Below are 22,560 nucleotides of genomic sequence, written 5' to 3'. Positions count from 1 at the left end.
ACGGCTGTGCTTTCACAAATAATGGCATATTTGGCACAATTGCACAACACACCTTTAAGAAAGTGCTTAACAGAGCGATTGTGAGTGTGAAGGAGCAGTACGGATGATGTGTGTGTGTCTCACTTTCATCTTGTTTTGAGCCCAAACAAGACACAAAGAACAACCTTTGAACAACCTGGCATCCTTATAGTACGGCTCTCCCATCAGGCTTCATCTGGACCTGACACACACACACACACACACACACACACACACACACACACACACACACACACACACCGTCGGCGCAGTAATCCTCTGGATATTTGGAGACAATTCGTCAACATCATCAACGCTGATTTGGTAACGATGACATCATACACTATGAGAGCACAGGGTCTAGATCATGTGACTGTTCACTCTGGTGTAGCTGCTTGTGTTAGCACTACATAACAGCTATTCTGTTGCCGTAGCAGCAAACCTCTCCCTTCAGCCTCACATCTTGTTCTCCATCACCGGCTCCCTGTTCTAATCCGCCTTGGTTTCTAGATGATCCGTTTCCCTTTGAAGGCCCTGCCTCACCTGTGTACGGCCCCCCTCCCCCCTTTGATCACCGTGGGGTCTCCAGTCTTCAGCCGTCTGGAATTGGCAGTATCACCTGGCTTTCCACCTTTAAATCCCGTCTCCAAACACACCTTTTCTCACTGGCTTATCCGGTCTCATCCTCACTCCTTTGGTTTCACTGCACTGTTTTATAGCCACTTTTTTACAAATTTTCCCCACTTTTTCCCCATTTTTGCAACAGAGAACACAAGGAAACCCCTGAGCAACACAGTGACTGAAGAATGGATCATTCATTTGACCTGTGTCTGATGACGTTTGGCTCTGATCAACCAATGTGCAGTCCTGGCTTATAAACAAACACAGCTCTTAGTTTCTTTCTGCTTTTTTTTTTGTTGTGCATCCCAACACACAACCGCCACCCACTGCAAATCAATGGCGGTGCGACGCAGCGTCCCTCCCTCCAGCGGCTGTGGTCGTTGTGCTCGCCGTCACCTGTCAATCAGTGTCAGGACGTGAGTGGAGGGTGACAGCACGTGACAGCTGAGGTGTACGGAGCTGAAACCGGCGAGGTAGATTCCCTTTCTGTCTAGAGGTCTAAAGGGCAGACTGTGTAAGTCATGAAATATTCATACAGTAACAAGGAGCAGAAGAAGAAGAAGAAGCCCAGAAACCACGAAAGAACATGAATGATTGATTAATGAGCGACATCCACAGACATGAGCAGACGTTTGGCTCCAATTTGAGCTTTTAGTCGCTAGTTGCTTGAGAGTTTGCGACTGGAGAATCTGTGCTAAAGCTCCCGTGGTCCGAGCTGGGCCGAAGTGAGAGGATGATTTAGCGACTTCAGCCGAAAGAGAAGAAAAGGAAGGAGTGAATCAGTGAAGAGAGGCGGCTTGAGTCGGTGATTCAGACCACGTCCTGTCTCCGTCTCTCAGATATGTCAGAGAGAATAAAGAGACTCTTACATGCCCGTACGCTGCAGCTTCAGATAGGGGTTGTGTAACGCAGCGACTCATCCGTGTCGTCGTTAACTGACAGAACTCTACAAGAATGGACAAGCAACAAATACAAATATATACATTTAAAACTGGACGAGAAAGAAAGAAAGCAGATGGTATGCAGCATCCATTACACAGCGACTGCACAGACCACTAGAAACTGTGATTAGTACACACACACACACACACGCAGAGAGAGAGAGAGAAAGAAGGAGTGAGAGCGAGAGGAATTTGGAACCAATGGTGATAATTTGCGAGTACATTCAGGAAGTGGAGCAGATGAGATTCTGCCCACTGAAGAGACACCAAGGCAACGGCACCAAGCAGAATCCACACTAGACTTGAGAACAAAAGAAGCACGGCAGCACACTGAGTCAGCCTGAAGACGAGGTGAAGTGCATCTGCTGGGCTGATTGATGATTGAGGCTCTTTCCTTTTTTTGCTTCTTCAGTGCCCCATAGGCAAAGTGATGTCATCTTCTCCTCACACCTCCCATCCCCTCCCCCTTTGTGTCCTGCTTGGTCTCATGGGGTGAATTTGCCAGTGAGGAGGCCAGCAGGTAGATCTCCACCTTTGTTTTGGTTCATTGCTTGGTTCCTGGGCTGAGGGACAATATACAATATACAAGATGAGCTCAGGTTTGTGGTGAGAAATCTCCATGAAGTTAGAGAGAAAACAGCCTGGGCCTCTGCTGCAACGCCACAGGGAGACACACTGAGAAGAAGCTCAGCACATCCATCCAGCTGGCTGTGGTCACAGGCGACTCACAGGGAGGAGAGGCATGGAGGAGAAGTTGAAAGAGAATATCTAACCTGGGCTTTCTTTTGAAACACATCTCCACCTTCTCCAGGTTCACATGGCAACATTGAGATTCACTCAAGGCAGTGATTTCAATTGTATGCATGTAAACTGCACCTCAGGTCATCAAAACAATCACACCTCTTTACTAAGACTGAAGCGAAACTGAAACTAAAGCAAAGTGACAACAAGATAGAGAAGAGAAATCTGTAGGTGTGCATGAAGATCAAATTAGGTGCCGTCCATAGAAAGTTTGGTGATTTGCTGGGAGACGGAGGAGACGAACACACAGATCGCTGAGCTGTGCACTGGAGAGTTTACTTTACTGATGAGCTGAGACGTGTCGCCCCGGGCAACAACGTGACAGCGCCGAGTAAAAGACACAGACAAGAGAGATGAACGAGGGCTGAGATGAGAAAAGAGGAGGAGGGAGAATAGAGAGAGAGAGAAACTGAAAATGAGAAACACACCCCACACACACACACACAGAAACGCAAACAGAGAGAGAGAGAGAGAGAGAGAGAGAGAGAGAGAGAGAGAGAGAGAGAGAGAGAGAGAGAGAGAGAGAGAGAGAGAGAGAGAGAGAGAGAGAGATTTGTACAGCAGCAAGCAAAAAGTCTGACTTTTTATTCTGCTGGTGGTTGTTGTTGTTATAATTGGAGTCAAATTCAGCTCAACACAGTGGTCACATCCTCTCAGCCTGACCCAGACAACAGACACCCACACACACACACACACACACACACACACACACACACACACACACACACACAAAGAGAAATGCTGAGAGAGAAATATAATTATTTTTGCCTTATTTTTCCACACACACACACACACACACACACACGCACACACACACACACACACACACACACACACACACACACACACACACACACACACACACACACACACATGAGTCAGTGCCACATGTAGGACAGTGATTGTGTTCTGTGTCAGAGTGTTTGATCACATTCACATTGTACGTAATATTCATAAAACCCGGTTTGTTACCCTCCAGCGTCTGGGCATTATTGTTTCTTATTCCACAATTACAAAGACTAGAATGGAATTAATCTGAACCCAATTGAATTGTTCATTGTGGCGGAGGAGAGAGAGGCGAGCCAAGTCGCAGGAAAGCCGAGTGTAATGAATTAATGCAGCTGCTCATAGGTGCCAAGTGTGGCTGATTAAACAGGAAAGCCTGCTGGAGGAATCAGAACAATGCTGCTCTGTAAATCTACTCTGACGCACGGTTCAACAAAAGACACTGATTCCAATGCTCAACTGTGTGTGGAAGCTGTTTGTGATGGGAACACGTGCTGGAATCAGTGGTAGTAGTCATCACTTTTAGGGCAGCAGAAGAAGAAGAAGAAGAAGAAGAAGAAGAAGAAGAATCTTTATTGGGTCAAATAAGGTGCGTGCCCCTCTTACACACACACACACACACACACTTATAGAGAGGGGTGTCCCTGGAGCAGTTTTTGGGGTTCGGTGCCTTGCTCAAGGGCCCTGGAGGCAAACTGGCAACTCTCCAGCTGCCAGTCCACTTTCCTGGTCCATACGGGACTCGCACCCGCGACCCCCCCGGTTCTCAAGCTGAGTCCCTATGGAACCAGTGGGGTGCAAACAGGAAAGATCAATCACATCAACCTTACCTGGATTATTGAGTGAATGAATGAAGGCTGTAGTCTCTGTCTGTCTGCCTGTCTGTCTGTTCCATCCATCAGGTCTGCTCTTCATCATCTTCTCACATCAGAATCTGAGCGTGTCCGTCAGCCATCTTTCAATTTGTAACTTCAGATTGCATGAAAGGCTTTAGTGTTGCTTTGAGATCACTCAGCTGTACTTTTGGCCTCCTTCCTTCCTTCCTTCCTTCCTTCCTTCCTTCCTTCCTTTGTGAGTGAAACATCAAACTCCTGATAGCCATAAAGTGGAAGCATGCAGGTTCAGCAGAGCTCTAGGGAAATAAAGTTTAAAATATGGACTGGCTGCTTCACTCTGGTAGCGTGCCTGGCGGGGTCAAGCAGACTGACTGGTTGACGACAGACTGGTTTACTGGCTGGCCGGCTGGCTGAGTTACTGACTGGGAGTACTTTACTCCAGGAGGGTTAATTGAAAGAGCACTTGTCTCCGTCTTTCGCACACACAAACCCACTCCGGAGTATTCATGATAAGACTTTCATCACTGCACACACACACACACACACACACAAACACACACAAACACACACACTTTCCCACCCAGAGTCATTATGGATGTGTCCAATCACCATGAATTTCCTTAAGTTTAATTAATTTTGTCCTGAAGGCCCAGCCTCTATCTATCCATCAGGTTAATGTGCTCTCCTCCTCTCCGTCTCCTCTCCTTCTCCTCTCCTTCTCCTCTCCGTCTCCTCTCCTTCTCCTCCTTAAAGCAGATGTATTGATCGGGGCTTTTATGAAGTCGTCAGGAGCGATTGTCTCTGTTTTCTTCCTTTTACATCTCTGTTGTCTCGGCTCTGAAAGGACACGGAACATAACTTGTCCCTGTGTTAATAAAAACGAAACAGCTTTGACATAAATGTTTAAGATTTGGCCCTGACTGACGTTTGCTTTGTGACAGAATGCTGTTTTCTTCATCACAACGCCACTAAAACCTGCGCTGCTTTTTTCATTTTGTGATGAATGAGGTCAGCACAATGTGTCTGCTGGGTGATCTATGAGCAGCACAGGTAGTTTTTAATTTCCCTTGTTTTATCGCATCTGACAACTGAGGCGTGGTGCGCTCTGCAGGAGGGGAGAGGGCAGAGCGTCGGGCAGAGCGTCGGGCAGAGCGTCGAATTTCCCTTCCAGCCTAGCAGGAGCAGGGGAGGGATGGAATGTGAGCGCTGGATGGATAGACGGAGAGAGAGAGAAGGTGTTCTTCCTCCGGAGGCCTGCAGTTTAATTCAGTTTATGAAGCAGTGGATGGAGCTGATTAATGGAGGACATCCATCTGATGGCAGCCTGAGCTCTGTGTCCCTCTCTCTCTCTCTCTCTCTCTCTCTCTCTCTCTCTCTCCATCTTTCACCTGTTCTTTCCGGCTTCACTCCTTTATTGTCCCCCTCTGTTCATCTCACTTACTGTCCTGTCTTTCTGCCTTCTTCTTCCTCCTCCTCCTCTCTCTCTCTCTCTGAGTGTCGCCTCATTGTCGCATTTTATTTCTAAACTCTTTTTAACCTTCTCATCAATCTCCCCTATCATCTTTACTTCCTTGCTGTGCCTCTTTCTTACATTTGCATGAGAAGATTGTGTTAGATTTGTTTGCTTACTTACAGGAAGTTATCACGTGGGTGGGAGCACAGCGGGTCATATTGATCACATCCCATCCTCTCCATCCTCTCCATCCTCTCCATCCTCTCCATCCTCTCCACCTGTCCATCCTCTCCATCCTCTCCATCCTCTCCATCCTCTCCATCCTCTCCATCCTTCCCTTCACCTCTCCCATCTATTCTCCCCTCTGGCACTACGCTCACACACATACATCCCCATGCAGATGTATGCAGAAATGAAAAGTAACCCCCCCCCCCCCCCCACACACACATGTCCTGCACACCTATTTTGTCTGCCTGTTCCCCTCCCCACTGTGTGTGGACAGCTGGCTGCAGACAGAGAGCTGCCTAGATTGATGGAGCTGTCTCCGGCCAGGCCTGCAGAGTTGCAGATTGGTGCATGGGTGTGTGTGTGTGTGTGTGTGTGTGTGTGTGTGTGTGTGTGTGTGTGTGTGTGTGTGTGTGTGTGTGTGTGTGTGTGCGGGAGAGTGAGAAAGTGTGGGCACTCCTGTATGAGAAAGAGTTTATTGATCGCACACAGGTTAAGGAGCATGACAGAAAGACATCTCCTGTCTCTGAGATGCGATCATAATAATGTGAAGATGGAGGAATGAGATGCTAATGAATGCACAGCGTATGAATAAAACAGCACAGCACACATTTGCTTGTGATGTTGGTGTGCATCAGAGTGTGTCTATCCACATGGACTGCTTGTTCTCTGATGTCAGTCAGCTCCACTCTGTTCCCCTCGTCATTAGAAGTCTCCACCCTACACACACACATCCTGCACCGGAGTCCTGCTTGATTAGTTCTCCTACTCAATTACCCAACTTCTTTCTGATCTTTGTCAATCTTCATGTAGCTCTGATTGTTGTTATATTGTTTGTGTGTGTGTCTTAGATCCTTGGCCTGGATACTGAATAGATGCACTGGAACATTTGCAGGTTAAACCTTGGGATCAGAGAGCAGTTTGGCCTTGGTAGAGGTATGAGCTCCCTGACTGCTAAAAAGAAAACTTACATTGTCTGCTATTTTGTTCGTTTGGTTCCTTTTTGTTGGAAAGTTTGTGGAGTCACATTCAATGGAAAACGTCCGGGGTAAACAGTTTCTGTGAGAGGCACAAAGTTTGTTCTGCTTTTAGAAAGGAGCCAAATGTGCTGAATGGCTGCTTCACTTGTGTGTTTGTGTGTGTTTGTTAATCTAATATTCTTTTCAAGCTTCCGTTGGCATGGTGTCTTTGGTTTTCACATCGTTATGGTAACGCCACACCATAATGGTCCCCGGTACACTTCACTGTGACGTCACACAGCAGCACCGCCCGCCAACGCTGACAGGCAAACTCTCAATCCTCCCACCACAATATTGCTGTCACTGTGTCCCTCTCCTGTTGGATTGTGCTGTGGAAGCTTGCTCAGGGATTTCACTCTATTCTGAATATCACTCTCCTGTCCCCTCGCTACAGGAAACAACAACAATAGCACATTTTCTGCATCATGAAACAATTAAGGAAAAACTCAGATAATTAACATCAACGACAAAACTCCTCCCCCTTGGTTTGTCCCTGTGTGTCAGGGTGACATCACACACACCATAAAAACCAGGAAATGCTGGGCCGACGCCTCCTAACTCTGATCCTGCATGGTGGAACACAAACAAAGCTGTGATAGTAAGTGGGAGCACTTTTCTAATTAGCACTGTTAAATGCTGCTCATTTAAAACACAGCATCAGTGTGTGTGGAGTAAGGGGAACCTAAGGGACAAGTGAGGGAACAGAGGGGTCTCACACACTTTGTCACGAGTCCATGATCAGTTTGGTTTAAATTCAGGTCTTAGTTCATTGTGATTTGTTCCATTGTTAGGTAGAGAAACCTCGACACACATGTTTAGATTTACATTTAAGATGTAAGAGGAAGAGCTGATTGGGACTTCAGCCCTGGGTAACCTCAGGCTGGGTGCTTCCTCGTCTGTCCATGGCCGTGTTCCCTTCCTGCTACCTGCCCCCCAGTCCACCACAACATTAACTTGATTAAGCTCTACGCCTTTGCTGTTTACTGTGGTTGTCACTTCCTTAAAGCATTTTATTAGGGCCTTACCCCGTGCATGCCTGCCTCGCTCCTCTCGCCCTCTTTCTCTCTCTCGCCACAGACCTATGTTCCATTTTGTTAGTTCTGCTTCAATTGCACCCCCCACACACTCACACACACACACACACACACGCACACACACACACACACACGCGCATGCACACACACGCGCACACACACACACCTACCCACCTCCCCCTCTCCCCCCTGAGCTGGAAATGTCATCTCCCTTTTCTCCCTCATTCCCTTTGTCCTTCCTTTCTTCTTCTGGTATTATCTTGCCCAGTCTCATTCTCTTTTTGACAATATTCCTTCAGAGGGAGGATATTTCATCTATCTCGCCGCCTACCTCTCCTCCTCCGCCGGCGTTTTCCCTGGTTTTTAAATTCATTTGGCTCTGTGTCTAGTCATTATGGTCTGCATTGCGTGTGTGTGTGTGGGGCGGCCCGGCCTTATCTGCTTCTGTCAGGTGTCGGTAAAATTCACTGAGCAGTGAAATGCACAAAGGTATTCTGGTGAAATTCCAAAATGCCAGGCCAGCTCCCAGGCTGGACTGGAAGGCATTTCTTTTTATCTTTGCTGGATTGGAAAACACTGAATTTGCTTTGGTACCTTCCTTTCCCCTTTATCATCAGCATCTGAATGCCCCCCTGTTTATCTATGACAATCAGCAGTAGAAGAGGCAAGCTAGTATTATGTTTGCTGCACTGTAATTAAATAAGATTTTGTGTGCTTAGGCTCAGAACATTTACATGAACACAAGCTATACTCCAATTTTATGTCTGTATCATGATTAAGGCATAAACAATACAATACATGATCCCAAGTATTACAAGGGTACTGCAAATCATTCCACACAGTATAACAATATATATCATTATAAGACATTCATTTAAAATGAGTTTATAAACAATAACAAGTTTCCAGAGAGAAACCTATTCCCCCTGTGTGTTTAGAGCAAAGTAGAGATCAGGTACGGCTTTATTTTGCATTTAAGCCAAATGGAAAAAAAACAGTTAGCAACATTTTTATGCAGGCAGTTCAAACATCAATAGAGTCCATGACAAGAGAAACAAACGTGATACTAATGTAAATTCAGTGGGCGTCAGGTTTTGTTTGTATTTCCAGTCTCCAGCGTCTGCAGAGACAAAGCGTTCCCTTCTTGTCTCCGCCGCCCTCAGCCTGCCCCGGCTCAGGACAACCTGAGTCAAGAGGAGCGTGGAGCAAAGGGTTTGAGTAGAGCGGGGAATAGTGTGTGAGAAGTCTGACTTTGCACAGATTCATTGGATGATGGATGGAGTGCAGTAAGAGCAGGGGGAGCTTGCATCCTGTAAGTAAAGACCAGAGATGAAAGTTGAATAATTGAAAGAACTGGAAAGGAAACTTCTTTTGTGACAACTTGAATTTGAAATTGAGGCAACAGAATGTGAGCAAGAACTGGGATTAAAGTCTCAGCGTGAGCGTCGTGCGTCATCAGCTTCTCAGTTTGTAATGGGTAAGAGGAAGACGTTGAAACCTTTCCACATGCCAGATATGTAAGAAATATGTTTCCAAAAGCCAACATGTAAGTGTACCTCGTGTTCTTGTTGTCAAAGCTCAGGAGGTTTACTCTCCTTTAACTCTGAACCACAGCACAACTCTACCATGCTGTCAAATCAGCCATTTTGCATGTTTATGAGTTGCTGCCCGAGGCTTATAGACAAAGCTTACAGAGCTATTATTAGAAGCAGACCTATGTGGAATTTGCCGGAGAGAGAGAAATTCGGTTTGATGACTGGAGTTCTTCAGAGGAACTTGACACAAAAGAAAAGCTGTGACAATTAATACTTTTGGAGGAGTTTAAGATATTTGTACCACAAGTGGTTTCTTCTTATCTGAGCAAACACAAAGTGCCAACTAAAGAGGAAGCTGCAGTACTTTCAGGCCTTCACTCGGCTATCTTGTCCCCCTAAGCTTTCTTGTGGCAATTCTCCTTCAGGTTCAGGTAAAGAAGTCATGTAGAGTAACAGAAGCCACTGTCCTGCTCTTAAACTAAATCCATAGGTCTGGTTTGGTCTGAGCCGCCCGTGTCCCTGTTGTATATCCTGTTCCATGTTCTATCACCCAGGCTAACACTCAGCTATGAATCCTTTGAAGCATTTCCTTTGGCCCATGATGCATCAGGTTCCTAGGAGGAGCCTCAGAGCGATCCCATCAAACCCCCAAATCTGTGTTACACACTGAACTTGTTGCCTTGAACGTGGTGAGAGTGGGATCAAAGTTTATCTCTTTGGTCTTTTGCTGTCCGTGAGAGCCTGATTGTAGGGTTACCATTTTGTCCGAGGTCTGTTAGGTTTCCTTTGAAGTTCAGCCCCTTGCTCTCATCTCCATTGTTATTTAGAAGTGTTAGAGCCAGAATGTAACAATGGCTGTGACTTTGATACATGGAGGCCTACAGTCTAAGTATGGGGTCTACATCCCCATATCTAAGCTCCGGAGTGGGAGGTCTGTTATCAAGCTGTGCCATCCCTTACCACAAACTATTGACCGCCTGAACGTCAGAGTTAAGTTTAACAGGGAGCCTTATCTTAATGCATTCTTTAGTCATAATAATCTGACTGAAAGTTTATCTGTAATAGGTCACTGGGAGGTTTCCCCTTGTTGCTAGAGCGCTTGGATGAAGCGCTGAATATGTATTAGCTGGGTGAATGAATAAGTAATGGTAATGTAATATTCCAGCATCCTCTGACCTGAATAAGAACATTTACACACTGGTTTAGAGCCTTAGGATGCCTGCCATGGGAGAGAGAGAGAGAGAGAGAGAGAGAGAGAGAGAGAGAGAGAGAGAGAGAGAGAGAGAGAGAGAGAGAGAGAGAGAGAGAGAGAGAGAGAGAGAGAGAGAGAGAGAGAGAGAGAGAGAGAGAGAGAGAGAGAGAGAGAGAGAGAGAGAGAGAGAGAGAGAGAGAGAGAGATTGGATTTGGCCCAAACCCCCAAGACACAAATGAACTGTGACATCCATGACAGCTGGAATTGTCCACTGTCCCACCCACATGTACACAAGCGAGAACAAACACACACGCACGCACGCACACACACACACACACACACACACACACACACACACACACACACACACACACACACACACACACACACACACACACACACACTTTCTGAGACAAATGCAAATTCTCAAATCCTTTAAGCTCTGTTTTTCCTCCATTTGATGAAGACACGAGGAAGCTCAGCAAGACCTAAATCAGACTTTTTAGCAAATAAACCCTGAGGCAGAAAGGACGTCTAGATATCTCACTTTAATGTTCACCATCGGTTGTAAACATCTTCACAGTTTATGTTATAATCCTTTATTCCAGTGTTGATTGTCTCATCCCGATCCCCGTTCGCACTCATGTTGATTGGACTACATGTTGTACTGCAACAGCTGTCAAAACAGAAAGGGAGAAGTCAAATAAAGGAGGAATATGACTCCAGGTGAGACCTAACCTGGTGAGACACAGCTCTGAGTCTCTACACTCTACAGTCTCTTTAGGTGACCAATCACATTAAAAAAGCGTACATTATCTTTGAAAAGTTACATTTTCTTAAAGATTTTACCAAAATATTAGGGTATTTAATTTATTTTGATCATTTATTGGACATAGGCCAACCAGAGACAAAGATTCTCTCTGAGTTGTGTCCTCTCTTAGGAAGGTTATGTTGTTTCCTGCGTCTGTCCCTCAATCTGGATCTGAACCAGGTTTTACTGTGTGATGTAATGTAATAGTTCCTCTCTGCACCGTGCTACAATGGCCAAATACATTCATAACACGGTCCAGATGGTTTAAATGCCTTCTAAAACTTGGTCCACTATAACAGAACCAGTGCCTGGTGTACACCATGGGGACACACTGATTGTTTACACTCCTCTATGTCTCCATGCTGTGTGTGTGTGTGTGTGTGTGCCCTCAGAGGTAAAACCGTCCTGAGACCCCTGTATTTGTTTATGAAGCCCTGGAGGGACTGAACGGTCCTGTGGGCAGTGAGATGTTGCCTTCTTTGCTTGCACATACTCTTTGTCATCTCCTCAGACTGGCTCCTGGCACAAATCCTGTCCCCCCCCCCCTCCCCCAGCCTAGGTTTTGGACCGAGCTGTCTGTTGTGCAGTGTTTTTCAATATTTATGTGCGCCGTCTTCTGCATTGTTCTGCTCTCCGCTGCCTTGTGTGCTCATGTGTGATCATCTGTGTCCTCTTCATTCACGTCTCCGGCTACTTTCTTCACATTAAATATGTTTATTCCATTCTGTTTCCTTTGGCCATGTGCATAAAGAACAATCTTAGCTATTCTCATGCTTGTGTAATGACGTTTAGAGGTCAAGTCTCTGCTTCTTCTCTCTCCTCTCTCCATCTGAAGCTCTCTGTGCTGTATAAGTATAAACAATGACAATCCCAGCTCCATTTCATTTACATTCATGACTCCATTCTAGGGTGGATGGGCGATCACGTTATCAGTGTCAACATCAATCTGCTAACTCATTTAAAAGCTTAATTAAACGCTGAATGTAAGCTGCAGGTCAAATATAAAGTGAGTCACATGACAGTCCAGATATCTTAACTGGATGAGTGTGTTGGCCCGGTCATCAGGCTGCTGTCTGACAGGATACACTTCATTAAACTGCAGTATTTTAAAGCTAACAGCACTCTAAAGGGTCATAATCTGTAATTCTGTTCATTTAAGTGCCATCAACATGTAACACAAGCTAAAGGGTTACAGCCACACTCTACAGTTTGGTAAAAATGTAACAGAGGCTATATAAAGTCTGGAGGTCTGGCCTAAAAGGAACAGAGAGATGAAGGGAATCTGGGCCAACCACACCGTGCTCCTTCATCTTTTTTATGATCTCTCTCTCTCGGTCTTAAAATTAAATGGTGTGTGTGTGTGTGTGTGGCCTTTTGACAGCTCTGCTTAGAGGAACAGGTAACACCAAAGGGTTTTTACAAGCCGTCTGATGACATAGCACACTTAAAGCGCTGTGAAGATACACACCCTGACCTCACACTGCTCGTGAAACATGACCAGTCAAATCCCAGATAATGTCACGCATATATTAAATGGAAACACGGCTGCCGTAGAAAACCCAGACTTCAGCCAGTAGAAGCCAGAGAGAGCGATAAGGGAATCGGGACGCTAAATACAGGATGTGTGAAAGGATGAGAAGAATGGAAGGTTTTTAGAGTTAAAGTTAAGTTAAGTCTCCATTAATTGTTAAATGTGTCACAGTGAACGAACGGGACAACATCTTTTTAGTTTGAAAACTTGCCTGGTAATCTGCTAGTTTGTTCTGTAGCTAGCTAAGAATGCTGCAAAGCTGTAGTGATACAAAGTAGCTCAGCAGCAAACACGGTAGAAATCACATTTTGGAGATCCATCTTGTATTTCTTGAAAGATTTATTGAAACAGGACACATTGGTCAAGGTTGTATGAGTGCCTACAGACATTTGAATCAGTCCAAACTTTATTAATGTAGCATTTTTAAGCACATGAAAATTCTGTTTTTTAATACCTTGTCATAAAAAAAACAAAGAAAAAAAAGAAAACCACTAGGGAAATTCATCTTTAGTTAGATGGTGACGTCAGCTCGCACTCACGTCTGCCTTCACATCTAGAAAAAGCCCTTATATAAGCTGAGTAGTTAACAAATCTTACAGCAGACAAATGGTACAGCATATACACACACCAGTAGTACACAGCAATCCAGGGCAGCCTAGTGCTGCCTGTCCAAAAAGTATCATCAAACAATACAGGGTGGATTTTTTGCAGATTTGAAAAAATTGCACAAGAATCACAAAATCTTTCTCTCAACTTAGCGGTAATATGTTTGGCAAAGCACTTGGATACAATGTCATATACAGAATATGTATATATATATTTATATATCTTTAAAGTTAAATACATGAGTGCGTGTACACCAGACGATGTAACCCAAAGAAATCACAAGCTTCAAGCATATGATGTTATCTGGTTGGAGGGGGGCGGGGGAGGGGGGCTGGGCGAGGCGGGGGGGAGAGGGGTAGTGAGAGGTCTGAGTCTAACATCTGGAAGCACTTTGAACTCACGTTTGAAACTCACCTTGTTCCCCACAGCCAGAGAAAAAGAAACAAAAACATACAAAGTGACAGAAAACAACATGACCATACACCATCATCATCATCATCATCAATATATTGCTAAAGACTTTGTGAAGTCCAAGTATGTCTACCAGGTTGCATTCAGATCACCTGTTGTAGAATACTTGTTTGTTTTAAATAGAGGAAGTGTTTACAGTCAGTGAGCTCAGAGCTGAGCGGGCGGGCGGGTGGGCGGAGCCATCGTCTGTCAGGAATCAGCAGAGATTGTACTGATTCTCCTGATTCACCGCTTTTGGTCCACTGGATGGGAGATGTACAGGTGTGATACCTCTGTGGCTTCTGTTTCTCCGTGTGTAAGTGTACATGTGTGTGTGTGTGTGTTTGTGCATGTGTGGTATTTACATGGTCTCTGACAGAGGCAGAACTCTGCTGTCCACATGTGTTTCCAGAGCTTCTCTGTCTGGAGGGAGTCCATCCAGAGCTCCGGTGATGTCTGACCCGGGGAAAGTAAGTAAAGTGTGTCCAGGTGAGCGCCAATGGAACAACCGCTCTTCTTTCAGTGTTTGCAGCTGATTGAAGTACCTCCTTTCACACCGACACACGCCTGGCCGCTCACTGTTCTTGAAGCATGCTGAGCCCTTAAGCTGTCTTAGGTTCAACAGCATGATTGTTTCTCCTCTTTTGTGTATCCCCACAATAGATTAAAAGGGCATTCAAGTAGTTGTTGTCCATTCTTAGTGCTCTTCTGAACACCATCAGCCAGGCTTTGTGAGCCGTATCGGCCCCGACACTTGGAGGAAAAGAGCAGTAGTCAGGATTGCGTGTGCTGGCAGCCGTTCCTCAGGCTCTGTTTGTCCCGCAGGGCTGGAAGCTTCAGTCCCTAACTGTACTGTGATTCCTGGAGCTATCATGAATTCAGTATTTGTTTAAGTTCCTCATTCTGCCTACTTTAAAGAAGCCCAAGAGGGTCCGGATCATACAGGACCCAATGATAGCACCTCCATATTGACGTGTTATCATTTAGATCTGCAGATTTTCCAAATGCCAGCCAAGAAAAGACTTATTTTCCGATGTAGAATCAAATAAGAAAAACAACCATTTTGCTTTCTCAGCTTTATGTCCATGCAACACAATTTCTCTTTTCTGGCTCCTCTGCTTCATCGTTTCCCTCAGTCCTCTGCAGAGCCGCTTCTTTAGTTTACTTTCCTCTCATTTCCCCCCCAGTTTTAATTCTTGCGTCCTCATTAGCACCCACCCTAAAGTCAGACGCCTCCAACGGGCTCCACACACACACACACACACACACACACACACACACACACACACACACACACACACACACACACACACACACACACACACACACACACACACACACACACACACACACACACACACACACACACACACACACACACACACAGAGGGGGACAGACAGATAAGGAGAGACTGAGGACAGTCGGGCACTTATTGCTTTATGGACACATATTGCTTGTTTACTTGCTGTCATTCCTCATTTGTTCTCAACCCTTAATGCGTTCTGAGTGATTAGGGACGGATCCCGCTGAATATTCTGTGGCTTTTCCGGGGCCGGAGTAAGACAGAAGAAGAAGAAGTCAGAGTGGAAAGTGGCGGTGAAGGGAAGTTGCAACATAGGAACATGGATACCGTGCACTCCAGATTCATGCCGTGACACGTAAACATTGATGCCTCTCTACTCCTGATCCCCATTCTGTGTGGATGCCTCATTACAAACGCATGCCGGCAGCTCTGAGAAGCGCTTCAACAGCTCGCTTAACAGGTTTCTCACATCATAGGGACATGAAGTGAGGACACCGATGCAGCATTACAAACAAGCACTGTACTCCTAATTCATTCTCTTACTCTCTTTAAAGTTTAACTTGCTACTGTACATTCATTCAACTCCATCAAATTGAGATGCAAAGTAGGGAAATCTGGCAGACTGGCTCTTCTGACTGCAAGAAAATGTAATTCGTAAATAGAAAAAAGTCACATTTCTTTCCAGTAAAAGCTGCCTGGTTCAGGTTTAAGGTGGCAGATTGGAACCTGCGAGTCTCCAGATGTGAATAATATATTACAGAGCATCTGGTCATGCATGCATGTGTTTATAGAGTGTGTGTGTGTGTGTGTGCGGGTGCTGGCTGAGTTGTTGCGTCTGGCGTCTCATGTGAGAGCAGGTGTATCCGGGAGTAAATCTGGAGCGACTCTCATCAATTATAGCTCTCGCCTCACACACCCAGACCCAAGACCCAGAGTGAATATGGCTGGAAGCAGCTCGGAGTGCGTGTGTGTGTGTGTGTGTGGGGTGGTGCTGCATTGTGTGCGACTCCGGTAAATGATTCTCTTCTCTTTTATTAGGTTCCACCACCTGCCTGATGTACGGCACCGTGTGCCAGGCCCGAGCACTGCAGCGTGGCTGCTGTGCTTAAGATAACAAATGAAGTTGAATTCAATTAGTGAGGTTGAACTGAGTGTTGGAAAGAGCTCAACGGTGAAAGTGGAGGGAGGGAATGTGGGCTGTGGATCTGCATGGAACTGAAGGCTGATAGGAACATCAAACTGGAAGATGAAAGCTGGAAATAACTTCTTCTTTGTGTTCAGCTTCTAAAATTTGTGAAATTGGTGATTTTTTATCCCAGATCCTAGAATATCAGGGTGCCAAACCTGAATCCTTCTGAAAGGATTTGAGTCCTTGTTTAGGTGCTAGCAGTCATCCATCTCCGCCTCCCTCGCCCTCCTCTGCTGGTGTGAGTTCCCGAGCAGGTATCAAACTCTCTGCATGCTGATGGGAGCTGACAAACCAAATGACGCCGTCTCTGCTGACGCAAAGATCAAATCCTGGGGTAGACAGTCCATTCACCAGCTTAACCTAACTTAATATGGGGTAGAGAGCATCTGGGCTGGTGTGTGTGTGTCTGTGTGTGTGTGTGTTTGTGTGTGGTGTCAGATCAGCGTCGGGTGCCATCGAGGTGCCAAAGGGCCGTGAGGTGCCGGAGGAGGAGAGAGCTGTGCCAACAAACTCAGAGACAACTCAATTATTTAGATGAGCCGTCGGGTTGAAAGAGTCGCAGCTCCGACCTGCAGCATCCGGCACCTTCACACCTGATCTGCTGCTGTGTGTTCTTTTGTTCTCCTGTACACAAACACATTTTTATCAACAACAAAGAGAAGATTTACAAAAGCCCGTCACCATGATATTTGCTTGTGCCCCTCCCATCATTGTGGCTTTGGACGTTAAAGATATTTCAGTGCTGAGCATTTCTTTCATGCGTCACACTTTAGTTGTTCTAGTTTGTTCAGCCTCTCCTGTGTGTCCACCTGTATCTCCGTCCTCTGTCTCAGACGGTGACCTCCGTCTTGCTGTTGGTGGGCAGCACCTTGTGCTTGGGGTGCATGTGTGGCGAGTGGCCGTAGCCCAGCGGTTGTGTGAAGAGCTCGGGCAGCGTCTCAATGCTGAACTGCCTCTTGTTGGAGTAGGTTTGGCGCCGGCTGTTCTGCTGGAGCAGGAGCTGGTGCTGCTGCTGCTGCTGCTGGATGGCGAGGTGCTGCTGTGCCTGCAGGCCCATGTGAGCGACCTGGTGCTGGGTGTGACTCTTCACCGGGTCCCAGGCTTTGAAGGCCGAGCTGGAGGTGAGAGGGTGGGAGTTGGTCTTGGAGATCTTGGGTTTTGGGATCTGGGAGGCGTTGATGGTGATCGCCAACGGAGCGTGGATGTCGGGCGGCGGGAGGAAGGGCTTGTCTTTGGGGTGGAAGTTGATTGGTTGGAAAGTAGGAGGAGACTGGCGATGGGTGTAATCTATCATTGGATAGCTCTTGTAGTAGTCCCTGGCAACGGTGTCTGATAGGAGGGGGGAACAAAGGAAAGACATGATTTGATCAATTATAAGCTTTGTAAATGAACATGTAGACGACAGATCAGTGACACATGTGGGCAAACAGCTGGAGGTGTCGGCGCACAGCCTGAGCACAACATGTCAGGGCGTCAGGAGCCATCAAAGCCGATGCTGTCGACTGGTTTGACATCTCTGCGTCCGCCCCCGTGCTGTTGTCTCACACGTCCCAAAAAACCTCAACACAGCGCCAAGCCCACGCTCACCCGCATTCTCCTGATTGATTTGTCAGAGGGGTTCGCCTGAGCACACACTCAAAAATAATCTGTTCATAATAACATCTCAGGGCTGACGGCAGAAGTTTGCAGCCGGCCAATCAACGGGTCGCTGGGCTCTATAGAGTGTGAGTATATAGTATTTTTAGTGTGTGTGTGTGTGTGTGTGTGTGTGTGTGTGTGTGTGTGTGTGTGTGCAACTGATGTAAGAATCTGTGCCATGTGTTCACAACCAGAGCCACATTGAAATCCCTCCTTCTCTTACTGAACGCTGGTGAGCAGCTTGAGTGCATTAAAGCACATCAGGAGAGTTTGGCAGCGGAGGATCTCCTTGGATGTCAGCAGGGTTGCCAGGTTGGAATATTGCTGAGGTTTACTCATCAGACACCAGTGAGGGAGATGGTGATGTTAGAGTTGGTATTCCATCCCAGTAATGGAACACAGAGCCCTTGACTGCGCTGTTAAACGCTTTCATGCAATTTTGAGCTTAAATAATGGAGATAATAACGTGTAAGCTTCCACAGGTGCTCCAGTGGTTTGAAGGAGGGCTGAGCTCAAGGCAGAACATGAAACGCTCTCTGAAGCAGCTCAGATCCTGCATCTTTAAAGCCTTCTGGGTGACTCCACATCAATCCTTGACTCGTAGACCTTCACCCTAAATGTGGACGAGTCATTTAGCATTAGACTGAATGTTTATTCTTTTATTATTCTTATATTTTTCGGCCTGCCTTCTAGATTTATCTGATATTTTGTTGTGTTTTCTAAAAATATTTTTTGTTGGCAAATGAAATGAAAGTTTAGTTTCTCATGTTTCTTCCCTGTCCCACTCTCCGGTCCGTCTCTGTCCTCTGTCCCTTTTCATTCTCTAACCTTTTGTATTTTTATGCCCATGTCGTCACTGCCGGTCCACCTGTCCTTCTCTTGCTTCTTTAATTAAGATAAAAAGCTGTTTGGCTCCCCTTCCAGCTGGGACACGTGACAAATGTTGGCTGTTCTAGAGCTTTCTGAGCTCCTTGAAGCTTTTTGTGTGCCGCCTCTCCTCCAACCTCATTTCCCACTTTCCCATTTAGTTGACTCCATTTCCTGTCCCTGTGAGCTGCTGAGCTAAGTTGATACTGTATGTAACACATTACAAAGGTGTGACAGCTGCTCACTCCAAATACCTGCTGTCTTATCTGTGGAGCTGTCCTTCATGCAGGCCAAACTGTGTGTGTGTGTGTGTGTGTGTGTGTGTGTGTGTCCTAGCCATGACTTTGTCCACTCAGCCAGGCTCTCTGGACCTGCTGGCTCGGTTATTGCTCAGCTAGAGAACTGATAAGCATGTGTGAAAAGATGATTGCTACATACATGCGTGTGTGCGCGTGCGTGTGCGTGTGTGAGCTATTTTAAACATGCTTCTTAAATGTGATTGTAGCTTAAAATCATCCAACTTTAGTCATGTAAGCTGTTTGTTTGAGGATTCTTCCTTCATGGTTTAGTGGCTAACAAGAGGTTAATGATGATGATGATGATGATGATGATGATGATGATGATACCCTTTAGGCCTGAGTAAACATATATACTTCAGAAAGGTCACAGATGCAAACAGAAGCAGATAGATCCATGTGTGCTTGGCCCTGCAGTCACAGCTGTACATGCTACACTCTCATGTCTGCTGTAGCCGCGCCCCTTCACACACACACATGCAACTCCAAAGTTATTTAGGCAGTTTCTGAGAGTTCTGACCCATTTGGCTGTTTTTGTTCTTGGTCAAGACGTTCACTCCATGGTTTCCTTCATAAACTGTGACTTTGAAATGAGAGTTGTGCCACAGCGAGTCCAACATGAATCATGACTCAACATGGCTGCACCAGAGCCTCATAAACATCCATTCTCTCCTAATGGCCTCCTGCTCTGCACGGCCACTCTCCCCACCCAGTGTGAACATCAGTGTGAGGACATTAACGGCCATTTGTCATCTTCCATTTTCCATTTAATCTCATTTAATTTAAGTTTCATGGTATAAAATGTTCCCCTACCATAACTGATAGTCCTGATAGTAAGTATGCTAATGCTACATGAGCGTTGCTACTGTACATTACATTGTATTGTATGTTTAAACATGTACAAACAGAAAACAGAGAGGAAATGCTGCATGTTTGTGCCACTGTGTGAGGCCATGAGTGTGCGTGCGTGTGTGTGTGTGTGTGTGTGTGTGTGTGTGTGTGTGTGTGTGTGTGTGTGTGTGTGTGTGTGTGTGTGTATGTGTGTGTGTGTGTGTAAACTCACCCATAGCCTTGAGCGAGGTGTATTTATTGAAGCCGATCCCCAGGTTGTTGTGAGGGTGAGACAGAGCCATGGCCGGACCCAGGGGAGACAGAGCAGCGTTGTTCAGGTGGTTATGATCTAACGAGGAAGAGAGAGAGAGAGAGAGAGATGAAGACAGTGAGTGAGTCGGTGCTACGTCCTCAGAGGATGAACCCACATCCATCCAACACTTTTGCTCGGTGTGTGTCATGACGCACACTCGCCAGATGCAGTCGCCCCGATGACGACCGCAGAGAGAATTGTGCGAAAAGGGAAAGAGAGAGAGGGAGAGAGAGAGAGAGGGATGTTCCACGGCTCTGTGAGTGATGGAATTAGAAATAGACTTTCACTTCCCTGCGTAATTGATATGTGGCGATAACGGCGCTGTGGCCCGGCATGCGTGCTGTGCAGAGAGGCAGGCAGCAGAGTGTGTGTGTGTGTTCGGAGCCATTGTCTTACAGTATTAAACCCCTGTGCACCACCTGCTTTCTGCCATCTGTTTGTCATTCAACGCTATGGAAATAGAAATAGAAAGGTGCAACTCCAAGATACAACCGGAGCAGCAAACAAACACACAAAAGAAACGGGGGGGAAACAAATTAAAAACAAACCTAGAAAGGGAAAGTTTCTGGCAGCTTTTGAGGAAACTTGCACAACCATGAAAAGGAAGAACAGGAAGCAGAATCTGCATGTTGCTTCTCTCCTATAGGCAGACTGGAGGGCCGGCGGTTCCAGGTCACGCAGAACACAAACAAGACTATCAGCTGATGCTCATTTTAGTTGTTTGTCTATTTGTTAAGCATTTCTTTTTGTTTTATACCCGCTAACCTTTCCACACTCCCACAGTGCAGCAGTGGGAGTGAGCAGAGAGGAAAGGGAACACATGTTTTAATGCACTCTTTATTCTGGAATAAATTGGCTTCAGATGTCCTACATTTTCCCTGAGTGTGTGTTCACAAGTGTGTGTACGGGGAGGAAGATAATAGGGATTCAATCTTATGTTTATTAAAGACAAGGGGAGAATGAAAGAAGAGAGAGGTTTCAGTATAGGAGTGTGTGTGAGAGGCTGAGAGAGGGAGGAATGAGCATGAAGCATGAGAATAGAAGCTATTTCATTAATTTACTGGGAGCAGTGTGGGAGTCTCTCTTGTGTCTTGTTGTGTGTGTGTGTGTTTGGGTTGGTAATTGCCCCGTACATAACTGTGTGAGTGTGGTAGCTGCTTTATATGTGCATGCATCCCTGCTGCTTGCATTAGGTTCTGTTAGTATGTGTGCTTTCAACCATACAGGATCAGTCTGTGTGTGTGTGTGTGTGTGTGTGTGTGTGTGTGTGTGTGTGTGTGTGTGTGTGTTTGCAGGCATGAAGCAGAGCAGCACTGAGTAATGGCCTAATTCAGCGAGGCTCAACATCAAAGAGGCTGACTGCTGCAAGGGCTTCAGCCAGCCCTCACTGTGACATGAGCACTGTCACACACTGAAAGAGAGAAAGGGAGAGAGGGGGAGAGGGATTGGGATGGGAGAGTGGGGGAGAGAGAGGAATGCTAAAATGTGCACTTATGAAACCGTACTGCAGCCAATCGGCTTCTACAGTTCACATCACATTGTCACAGGCAAAGTGTATGATCCAATAATATGGACTGAGGTCAGAAGTTTACTTCCTGAGATGGGCTGGAAAATGTTTTCAATGACCTCACCAGGGACACCAACTAATCTATGACATTAATATGTACACCTGTAGAGAGAGAGAGAGAGAGCGAGAGCGAGAGAGAGAGAGAGAGAGAGAGAGAGAGAGAGAGAGGGAGAGAGAGAGAGAGAGAGAGAGAGAGAGAGAGAGAGAGAGAGAGAGAGAGCCTGGTCCATTTGTCTCAGCAGGTGTGCAGTCTGATAAATAGATTGTGTAAAGCATCAATAGTGTATGAGGCATAAGAATGTGTTGGTAAGTGCACACTTACTGTGTAAAGTACACACACTCTGTGTGTGGGCGGCGTCTGAGTGACTTATGGGTCTCATTTATTAATTTCTGTCTCTGCTGGTAAATATACGATGCACACACACACACACACATGTGGTGAGGTGTAGCATTCCAACATGCTGTAAGAAGACACACACACACACACATTCCTCAACACACTCCTGCTGGTTCCCTGTTCTCCCTGTGTTGCTGTCTCTCTTTGACTGTGACGCACACACACACACACACACACACACACACACAGCCAAAGTAAAAGCTTCTCTAAAAGCATTTGTCAGCCTCAAATGTGATGACAGGGGAAGAAAACCTATCAGTCCCATTATTCCGCTCTCTCATGTCTCCTGCTCATTTCC

The 22,560-nt window shown here is 46.1% G+C and overlaps 1 protein-coding gene across 1 annotated transcript; it reads right to left on the bottom strand.

Moving 5' to 3' along the window:
• Window positions 1-17,182: 17,182 nt before the first annotated feature.
• Window positions 17,183-20,419, bottom strand: LOC143000720 (uncharacterized). Its single transcript, XM_076150134.1, has 2 exons — window positions 20,218-20,419; window positions 17,183-17,682 (listed from the first exon to the last, which is right to left on the bottom strand). Exons 1-2 carry the CDS (start codon window positions 20,417-20,419, stop codon window positions 17,183-17,185), a joined length of 702 nt encoding a protein of 233 aa, XP_076006249.1.
• Between the last annotated feature and the right edge of the window lie 2,141 nt (window positions 20,420-22,560).

Source organism: Genypterus blacodes, unplaced genomic scaffold (genome assembly GCF_046128005.1).
Source record: "Genypterus blacodes isolate CSIRO-AG114 ecotype Tasmania unplaced genomic scaffold, CSIRO-AGI_Gbla_v1 ptg000051l_1, whole genome shotgun sequence".
NCBI lineage: Eukaryota > Metazoa > Chordata > Actinopteri > Ophidiiformes > Ophidiidae > Genypterus > Genypterus blacodes.
This window is presented reverse-complemented; position numbering and strand designations above follow the sequence as displayed.